General features: G+C 39.0%; 1 protein-coding gene across 3 annotated transcripts; it reads right to left on the reverse strand.

Moving 5' to 3' along the window:
* Positions 1-1,141: 1,141 nt before the first annotated feature.
* Positions 1,142-10,145, reverse strand: METTL6 (methyltransferase 6, tRNA N3-cytidine). Of its 3 annotated transcripts, none has more exons than XM_074150175.1 (7): positions 10,117-10,143; positions 9,153-9,327; positions 8,144-8,524; positions 7,350-7,484; positions 5,967-6,137; positions 4,280-4,421; positions 1,142-1,634 (listed from the first exon to the last, which is right to left on the reverse strand). In XM_074150175.1, exons 3-7 carry the CDS (start codon positions 8,420-8,422, stop codon positions 1,486-1,488), a joined length of 876 nt encoding a protein of 291 aa, XP_074006276.1. In that variant the 5' UTR covers positions 8,423-8,524; positions 9,153-9,327; positions 10,117-10,143; the 3' UTR covers positions 1,142-1,485. The 3 variants fall into 3 exon arrangements, with proteins under 3 accessions (XP_074006276.1, XP_074006275.1, XP_074006277.1); XM_074150174.1 differs by having other exon boundaries at positions 10,021-10,129; XM_074150176.1 differs by lacking the exon at positions 9,153-9,327 and having other exon boundaries at positions 10,117-10,145.
* Positions 10,146-10,167: the final 22 nt, after the last annotated feature.

A 10,167-nucleotide genomic window follows, 5' to 3' on the forward strand; every position in this document is an offset into this window, starting at 1 on the left:
AAAAGTTATTACTTCTTTCCCTCTGTGCACACATAGCCAGTGTTGAGTGCTGAAAAAAAATAAAAAAAATAAAAATCATTACCATACCTTATGGTTTGTTTGTCATAAACAGAGGCATTCACCTCTGGTCCACATCAGATGTGTATGACTGGGTCATCTAGCAACAAAGCCCAGTGGAACGACAGTTGAGTCATCACACACTAATATATACTGTAAGAGATGAAATCCCTACTCAAAATAGGGCCACCTTCAAATAAAGCCACAGGTTGCTCAAGGACTTGCCCAGCCCATTTCTGAGTATTTCCAAGGACAGAGGTTCCACAACTTCTTTGTACTCTATCCCAGCATTTGACCTCCCCTTACACACAAAAAATAAAAAAGCCCTAGTATTTCATTGGAATTTCCCTTGTTGCAGCTTGTGTACATTACACAAGATCGGTGCAGTTCATTGCACAAGTCACCAGATACTTCTGAGCTTCCTCTGCTGCAGAGCACCTGTTCAAAATGCAGGTTAAAGATCCAGACATGTTTTTGAGATTGTATCATCCAAGAACAAAGTGGTTCTGCAGTGTAAAGTGTAAGGGCTGTTGAAGGGAAAAGATGAAGCTCCTGCAACGCTGTAGAATTAAGACAGTGGCTTTTGGTGAAAGGAACAGCAAAGACCAACACCGCTCCTGAGAGTGCTGGAAAAGACTTAAGACCTCTGCTCAGGAAAGAAGCAGCTGGCTACACTTGATCTAAAAGAAAGTACTTCTGACTCACTGATTTCAGTTCCAAATGGGAAACTGACTTGCAAAACCTCAACTATTTCTGCTTATCAAATGAAGAACATCTGAAATTAATTAGGGATAAAGACAACCTGATCGTCTAACAACTCTCTTCAGGCAAGAAATCAGATAAATTAGGATCTTATCTAGAATATAAACATTTGTTTACATGCCTAAATGCTGAGCACATTAAAAAGAGAATGATTATTGAAATACCAAAGCAGCTTACGTTATACCACTCGGAGTCTGTTTCATTTCTGTATCTGAGAAATTATACTCAGAAATCCTAGGAGTACTGAAAGCAGATGACATACTGTAACTTTAACAGGTCACAAAAAAACATAGGTAATAGGAAACACAGGATACTTATTTTTAAATAGTTTTTAATAAAAATGGAAATAACAATTATGATAATAACTAATGAAAACTAGTGCTTAAAATTAACCATATTTAGTGTGCTTTACCTGATCCTCCAGCAAAGCTGCACAGGATTTACTTTAGAAGCAGGAATACAGATACTCGACAGGTCAGCTGCATCACGAAACCATCTTAAATTTCATTTAGAAATAGCATTCATATTTCATATCTGAGGATGAAAACCCACAAGAGGTACCGGATGCAGTCATTTCTGGTTTACCAGAAATATGAGCACACACAAGGAAAACCAACATGCTAGTTCCATTTCAAACAAGCAATGCTGTTGCTAATCAGCAAGAACTTATGCCTTACTGAAAGGCTTCTGAAATTTGCTTTGAAGAAAAACTCTTGGAACGCGCAAGTCTTCTTTCCTATTCACAGTTTCTCGCTGCACATATTCATTGACCACTTCCTCATATCCCTCAGCCTTGAAAAGCTGAGACAAGAACTCTGGAAGAGAATTTAAAAAAAAAATAACATTAAATATTAAGTTTAAGCTATTTTTAAAACACTAGTCAGCATTTATATAAGCATATGTTGTTACGTGTTACAGCATGAAAAACACACAGACCTTCAGATTTCAAGCTGTTGTATGCAGGCGGACTGCTGAATAAAAATCAGTACAAATCTCCTTTCGAAACATCAACCTGAGCAAAACAGCTTGCAAAACGTGGGCTTAACCTTGTTACTCAGTTTAGTTTCCAAAACTTGCCACATCTCTTATTTTTATCGACCTTGTCATTCTCCTTGTGACTGATACCAATGCATTTTCATTTTGCAAGTGACCTTCGCTAGCTGAATACATCACTTATTTCAAGTATTTCAAAGGCAATCCAGCCTTGCAGACGTATCTCTGCTTGAGGAAGACCGCCACTCTTCATTGCCAGGCATTCGCATACCATTGCTCAACAGAAAAAGGGACAAAAGGGCAAAGTGGATATGGTGGTACCAAGCCTCCACTAAGTCAAACAAAGTATTTTTTATAAACAAAAGAATCTTACTCAAAGCATATCTCCCTTAGGGAAGGCAGAAGTACCTCACAAACAGGGTGACCTCTGCAGCAGAGACAGGTGCTCATGCTATTTACTTGTCATGTTAATTAAAAATCATCACTTTTCCTTGCCTACACCTAGTTTCATTTACTCATGAGGCAATTTCACAATAAATTTAAGCCATTCTAAAGGTGTGCTACATGATAGAAAACAAAGACATGCCATTTTTTCCCTGCTCAGGGGGATCAGCGTGATGAAACAGCTGATCATGTGGGTACAGGAACCCCAGCACTAGAAAAAGTGGGGCTGAGGAAGGAAGATGAGACCACACGCTTTGGTGGTAGCGCAGGCTTTTATCAACCTAAGCCCATCATGAAGCCACATGCACTGGTTGTAGACATACTGTGTTCATGTAAAATGGGGGACACACATCAATGTAATATAAATAAACAGTACCTAATCGTGGACAAACTGAAATCTCATTGTGAGGAAGTTGTACATATTTCATAACAGAAAATTACAACCATGTATCCCTCTAAAAATTTAATATTATTTCAAACAGTGGATGAATGGATATTTTTTTCCACGGAAGAAGCTCAGTGTTGTTATCTGAGGCCAGACATACTATAAATAAGTATACTCAAATCACCCCATGCAGCAATTACTTGGTGTACCAGTGTAGTGCCAAACAAATGAAAAATAGTGCGAGTTGCAAACTGTGCAGAAATTATGGGAGTCATGTTTCTAGTAATAAAAGAATTCTCAAGCATTAAGCAATATTTATATGAAAATTTGTGAGATGAATGAGATCATAATGATTAAAAATGGGAGCAGAGGTGGTCCATGAGACAGACACAGACCCGCCCAAGGCAAAAAAATTGCTAACATGAGCAATATAAATTCTTCTTTCTTTTTCCTCCTCCCTACCTCCGTTCTTCCCCTAAGCAAACATGCACACTAGCAAGGAATTTCTCATTCAGAAACAATTCTTACACTCAAGAAAAATGGGATTTAAAATTCCACAGCTAGGTCAGTTTCTTATTTTTTCCCCGTAGCATCCGTTCTCTTTGTAAGAGCTAATTGTTTAAACAGAACTAAAAATCACTCAATAAATCACAGCTCTAGAAATGCTTCAATGAAGTTTAGCATTATCTTAGATTTCATTGTTGTCTATAAAGAATAGAGAGAGTGCAGACAAGATTAACAGTTTTTATATATCAGAAGCAATTAGGCAATATGTTATGTCATAAAATATGAGTAACATTTACTTGGCCCCAAATCGGTCTCTTCAGTGGCTGTATTTCGCTTTAGTCTAAGAACAAAGATCGCAATAGAAATGAACACACAACTCTTATTACACAATGTCCTATACTTGATAGGGGGAAGTAACAGTTCACTAAAGTTTAGCATAAGGAGTTGGGAGTTGAGGACAAGATATAATCCCATTTTATTGTGAGAGTGTAAGCAAATTCCTTCACAGCTTTGTGCTTTAAATTCTCCTCCAGTAAACTGCAGTAATTACCTTCCTTCCCTAAAGCATTATAAGCACTGAACAAAAAACTGTCTAAATACTGTATCACATGGAAATGGTTTTTTGCATCATCTCTACTAAAAAGCAGAAGACAGAGTGACCACAGCTGGCCAGTGCTATCTCAGCAGGATTTGTCCACAAGCTTCTCAGCACTGTAGTCATGGTTCTGCTTTAGAAATCATTGACTTCTTCAGTAGATCTCCTCTTGCATACCAGGAATAGCCTTGCAAAAAGAACGATGCCAAGAGAACTCCTTAGCTGCTTCATGGACATCATCAATTGTGTTACTGAACATTGGTCTTTTTCCCTTAAATAACAAATGCAGCAAATTCAGAAGCTGCTGCTCTTGGTACACAATAGCACATACAAGAAGCTTGTGAACAAGAAAGGGCTCAAAAATTCCTGCCAGTCTAAATACCCTGTTCCTCCCAAAAAGGATGGTAAATGAAGTACACTACAATTTAACAGTTCATCTGTGTGAAACAAAACTTCCATGGGCATGTTGGCAATTCCCTGAAGCAAGTTTACACACAGATTTTGCAGAAAAGAAAGCACTCAACAGTATGTCTTACCTTCAGTAAAAAAATATGATCTTGTCCCATCTTGTCTAACATAGAAGTTTTCTCCAAGTTTGCTGCCAGATTTAAACCTGAGCATTGCATGATCATACAGTCCATAGTCTCTGAACAAGACACACTTGCCTGGTTTTAATACCTGTCACATAATATATATATGCTTTAATAAGGTAAACGGATTTAGCCATATATATATATATATTTATTTGTATACACATACAGACACATACACATATAACTAAGACAAGGTATCCTAACATATTCAATACAGAAGTGAGATGTATATATATTGAATTCATTCCCTGTGCAACAAAAAAGTTGTATATAAACTGGACTGTCCACTCTTAAAAATTCTTCCCCATGAACAGCAGACTACAAATAGTTTTAAGATACCTGTTTGGGTGCTGATCAGCTAAAGAAGCTCTTTTGCAACACTCTTCAAATAGAGAGCAAAGAAAAAAAATATACAGTTTAACAACAAAAATTAAGTCCTAACAGGGCATTTTCTTTGTTGAGTAGTACACAGTCTAGCACCTGATTTTGCTTAATGATTAACAATACAATTTAGAATAGTATTGCATCTCTTTTTCCATGTGAGAAAGAAAAATGTTGCAATATAATAAGAAATAAAAAAGGAACAATTTCAGGAAGACTGGTTGTGGCTTTGGAGTTTTTTTAATTGCTCTTTGGTAAAGAAATCAAGCCATAAAGAGTTTAAAATTTAGAAAAAAATATGGTCATTGGTCACGCTGACTTTAGATGCTTGATGCACGCAACCTTCCTACCTCATTAAATACCAGCTATGTTTGTTAGAGGACAATAGGAGTACTTGCCACTTCCAAATTTGTGCAGAAACCTACAAACGAGTTAAACAAGCCAGGTATCTCCACAGAGAAAACAATAATTATCCTTTTCATGTTCACGAGCTAAGAACCAATCCTGACTTTGGAAAACAGTTGGAGATATATCAAAAAAAAAAAAAAAATCTAAAATTCCCTTTCCAAACTATTGATGATAAAACAAACAGGATATCTGATAATGTAAAACCCCAAATACATACATACGCATAAACAAAAAATACATTGACTATTTCCCTCTGCAGTCAATATATGACATCTCAGGGAAATTTAGAACAATCACAATTTAGATTGTTTAAACCACCCTCTGGATGGGCCTATCTTAGTCTATCCACTAACAAAGGCAGCCCAGAGACATGAGTCTCTCTAGATTAACATTGATCTCTGAAGACCCCACTTCTAAACCGTGTTTAATAATAACAATAACATCCTAACTGCAAGTCACTGTATCTTCTGGAGGTCAATTTTGGTTCACTGTCATTCACACCTTATCAACACAGACATTTCTGCAATCCATAAACATTATTTGTAGCGTACAACCTAGGACCCCAAGTCACAGGTTCAAAATACCTTTTTGCTATGTTGATGGCATGCTTTAGGCCAGAATCCAAACAATCTCACAATACCAAGAGGTAAAAAAAAAATTGTAAAACATATTTTAGTCCCCTGTACTAGGTGAACTAACTAAAATACATCCATGGAATATAGTATTAAAGATCGCCATTACGAGAGGGGTTATTTTCTAAAAAAAAAAAAAAAAAAAAAATTGTACTTTCAAGCAAAAAGAAGCAAAGTGCTTTAAAGGCTGTAAAATCAGCTGGTTTTACCTTGTAAATGTTCTTCAAGACAAGATGCATTTTGTCAGGATGAATGGCAGAAAGTACAAATATAAGCATGACAACATCCACAGAATCTGCTGGTATATTTTCCAGAAGATCATCTTTGGTAAGATCACACTGGAAGACTTTACATCTTTCAGTACTGTATAACGCATTTTTCTAGAGAAATGAAAAGAGTATGCTTTCATTAAAAATTCACAGCATTTGTTATTGCAAAAAGCAAAAAACTTGTGAAACTGATCAGTAGGGCGGCACCAAACATGGTGGCAAAAAAACATTAACTTCCAACAGGTGACTAATGCAATCAGGAATTCTTTGCTGCATACCACAACAGCAAAACTACAACTATTAGAATAGTCTGTTCTCAGGAATTTGAGAAGAAATGTGGGTTAAGACAGTTCGGAAAACATACCATTTCTGTTTTACTGTTGCTTCTACTCTTTAAAAATACAGAAATATCATTAAAAGGAATTCTGTATTACCAGGAGATCAAAGTACAGCTCTTGAGCTTCAAGTAGACTGTAAACAGCTTGGATTCACATCACATAACCTGCAGCTGGGCCGTTCTAGCCCACAGTTCTGCTGGGTAAAAGGACACCTGGTCTTGGCAAGAAAGATGTTCAGCAAGAGCTGTGGAGGCCATCACCACTAAGTCATCCAAAAGCAGGGTACACACTCAGCCCAACCTCATCTTGCAGTGCAGCTGTGGCATCCCAGGGAGCCACTGTCCTCTCCTGTTTGCCACCTGTATTTCTGCCCATCTTTCCCATGAAATATACAGTATGTGTCTTGTGGTTCTTGATTACAAATGTCCCACAAGAGACTGCTTTCAAGTAACAGATGTACAGAAATCTACCTGTGTTTACAAACTTACTAAATGAGGAGATTTTTAAAGCCCAAAGCCCACACTAGCCTTGCTCCAAAGACTTAACTTTGGACTGCAGTACCACTTACCTATGAACAAACATACCTATATTTCTAATCAGGCTTCCAATTTCCTTAACAATAACTTTCACGGCCCTGTTTTCAAGATTCTCCTCAGGACTCTCTCTTCCTCACAAATATCAAGGGCAAGCTTCCATCCCAAACGAATTTTGCTTGTCCTGCACAGTCAGCAGAGACACAGTAGTGCTCCCAAAAAACACACTCTTCACAAATCATTCAAGGAATGTAATATACATGTATTACCATAATGCTACAATTTGATGCTGAAAAACTAGGTCTTGAGCAATGATTTGGCGTCTTGCATAGGAGCTCCACTGAAATGGGTCAGTCTCCATTTTCAGGTCAGTCTCTTACCCTTCTTACAAAAATGAAGGCAAGAGAAGCCTCTAAAGATACTCTAAAAGGAGTTCCAAATATCACACCAACCTTCACATACTCAACAGCTCTAGGAGAGAAATCACAGGCATATGCAAAAATATTCAGATCTTCTTCTAAGAGTGGAAACAAGCAGTTCCCAACCCCACAGCCTGCTTCCAGAATGGTCAGTTTCTGATCTGCAAACTGCAGAGAAAGAAATCCAAGAAAAAGCACACCATTTTATTTTCCTCATGATATAAGCAGACACTGTTCAATTAGCATTTTAAATTTAATTACTGTTGATTCAAAAACTGAAGTAGGCATACCTTGGATAATCTGACACTATGAAACAAAAATCTTGATTTCTGCAAAATTACAAATTTTCTTAGAATATATTAATATTTCTTTAGTCATCTACCCTTTAAGTAATCAACAGATTGTTGTACCATTTCTGTCTTGTCTTTCATTCAGCTATAATGAGCAAGAGATGCATCTGGCTATTCCCCTTAACAATGTTTTGCAGTTAGCCTGTAATTCTGGATGCTTTTCATTAAAGTAGTGCTCTGAAGTGCACCAACTTGCATCTGAAAACATCAAATCACAGAGAGATAAGTTGCTTATTTAGAACACAAAACAGATACTCCAGATTTTGTTCTTAGTATCCAGCATGGGTCAATTATAAGCTGAAACTGAACCAATGCATCTGATTCTGAGGAGGTACCTTTGATACTACGAGAGACTACACAGGGCACTGCAAACTTAACATGTGACAGTTCTTACCCTAATGGCTTTGTTAGAAGTATTATTAAATAATTTGGAAACAATCAATCCCATCTTTTACAGAGGAATTGTATAGACCTCACCTCCCGACATGCTTTTAGCTCTTGAAACTCCCTGGTTGTCCAATGTCTGTCTTTGAAGAAGTTGGTGCTGTTTCTTTTGTAAAACAGATCCCAGTTCTTCTGTGCCTCTTTCTCCAGTTTCAGTTGTTTGAACTCAGACACCAAAACCTGACCTTTTGCCAGTCTCTCAGCTTCTTCTGGGCTAAGGATTCTTGCACTGTGGCCTTTTTTTTGGAAAGCACCATCTTCGGTACATGCTGTTATACTTAAGCAATTGGCTGATGTGTTTTCTTGGAACATCTTAGATTCTTTCACACAAATGTGAATGCCAAAGACCCAAAGGTGATTTTTTTTCTTTAGTGTACGTTTCCATCACTTAACTTCGGTAAAATAACCAAGTATCTAGAAGCAGAAGAAAAAATGAGTGGTGAACTCTCCTACCTGATGGATTGCAAAACTACCAGATTTTTCTTCATTTCAGAAATCCTTCATCTGAACTAACAACTGCATATGACATCACACTGATGTCAAAGTGAAAGAAGATACTCAAGAGTCTGCTAGTCTTCTCTCTGCATCCTAGAAAGCTACTTAACAAGAGAAAGATGGTGCAGATCTAAGTTCATTTTCACTAAAACTGACTTTAAAAGGAAAGCAAGGGCTTTGTTTCTTGATAACCCCAGTTAGAACATCTCAGAAAAATCATAATTGAAAAACAAGTGACATTTAAAAGTCCCATTAAAGTTGATGAAACAAAGTGTATTTGTGTCAGCGTTTCTCCTTCCTGCTCTCACCTCTGTGAGAAAACACTGGTGAAAACATCAGCATTTATAACACCATGTCACTCGAACAAGGGAGCAAAACAAGCACTGTGGCCAAAATGCCCATGGCCGGCCTATGTCAGCATTCCTTCCACTGCCCCCTCCTGAGGATCCACACCAGTTTAAACAATCACAAGTGGCTTTATTTTCAGAAATTAACAAAAAAAGGCACAACAAAAAGGGCTCTGCATAGGCTGGAAAGGGACTCAAACCTTTTCTCTGATGTTCAGCTAGTTCTGACCCCTGCCTTGCCACGAATGTCCTCATTCTGGATGATGGCACGCGTGAATTAAATCCTGCATGGCCCAGTAACTCCCAGGGAAGCCCAGGCAGCCAAAATGTGCCACTCCTGTATGGCAGTGCCCCGAACTTGGCACTGGCGTCACTCTGTCAAAACAGAAATGAGAAAAACTCAACGATACCCACCCTAAAGCAAAAAAGGAGTAGTACTTCACCTACATATTTTTATCTTACGTGACACAAACAGAAACGTAAAAAATACAAACGTGAGAAAATGAAATAAAGCACAATCAAAGTTTTGTCCAGCTTCACGGGAGACAGATAGCACTCTCTTTTTCCCTCAAAACCAATGGAAAAGGTTGCAGAGAAGAGGCTCCCTTGAAGGAAAGTCTCCTCCAGAGGAGTATCTCCTCAACAGCTTAATCAGCAAAATTTCTACTATCTACCGGGCACGCTACAAAATGATCAACGTTTATATTTCTTCACAGGACAAGCTAGAAAAAAAAAGAAAAAAAAAAAATCCAAACTAGTCCTTTCTCTGAACCATTTGTGCTCAGAAAACGCCGTGGTGGGAAGATACGGATAAACACGGTTTTATCAGCCTGCGTTTACGCTAAAGAGCCTTTTAAAAGTTTTTAATCCAGCTTTAGGACCGAAAACAGATAATACCCCCGTGCAAGCCCCCGGTGTACCCCCCCCACAGGGAAACCGCCTTCCCGCCAACCGCGGCTCCCCTCAGAGGGGCCGGCGCCGCCACAGCCGCCCCGAGTACCCCGGAGGGAAGGGGCCCCCCCCAGCCCTGCCCGGCCCTCCTGAGGGCGGGGAGTGCCGGGCTCCCACCTCTCCTTGGAGGGACGCCTCTCCGGGCATCCGCGCCCCCTCCGCGGGGACAGTGGTCCTTGCTCGGCCCAGCGCCCCCACCTCGCCTCGCCTCACCTCTCCTCGCTGTACCCGCCGCCGGCCCCGGAGCAGTTTCCCGGCTGCACT

Source organism: Numenius arquata, chromosome 7 (genome assembly GCF_964106895.1).
Source record: "Numenius arquata chromosome 7, bNumArq3.hap1.1, whole genome shotgun sequence".
Classification (NCBI taxonomy): Eukaryota; Metazoa; Chordata; class Aves; order Charadriiformes; family Scolopacidae; genus Numenius; species Numenius arquata.

Bases quoted from the DNA above. Each gene is read 5' to 3' on its own strand.
- METTL6 (XM_074150176.1), bottom strand. From the start codon at position 8,422: ATGTTCCAAGAAAACACATCAGCCAATTGCTTAAGTATAACAGCATGT. The intron at 7,485-8,143 runs GTGAGGTCTATA...CTTTCTCTGCAG, and splicing joins AGCTAAAAGCATGTCGGGAG to TTTGCAGATCAGAAACTGAC. The intron at 4,422-5,966 runs GTAAAACCAGCT...ATTATGTGACAG, and splicing joins TCTTGAAGAACATTTACAAG to GTATTAAAACCAGGCAAGTG.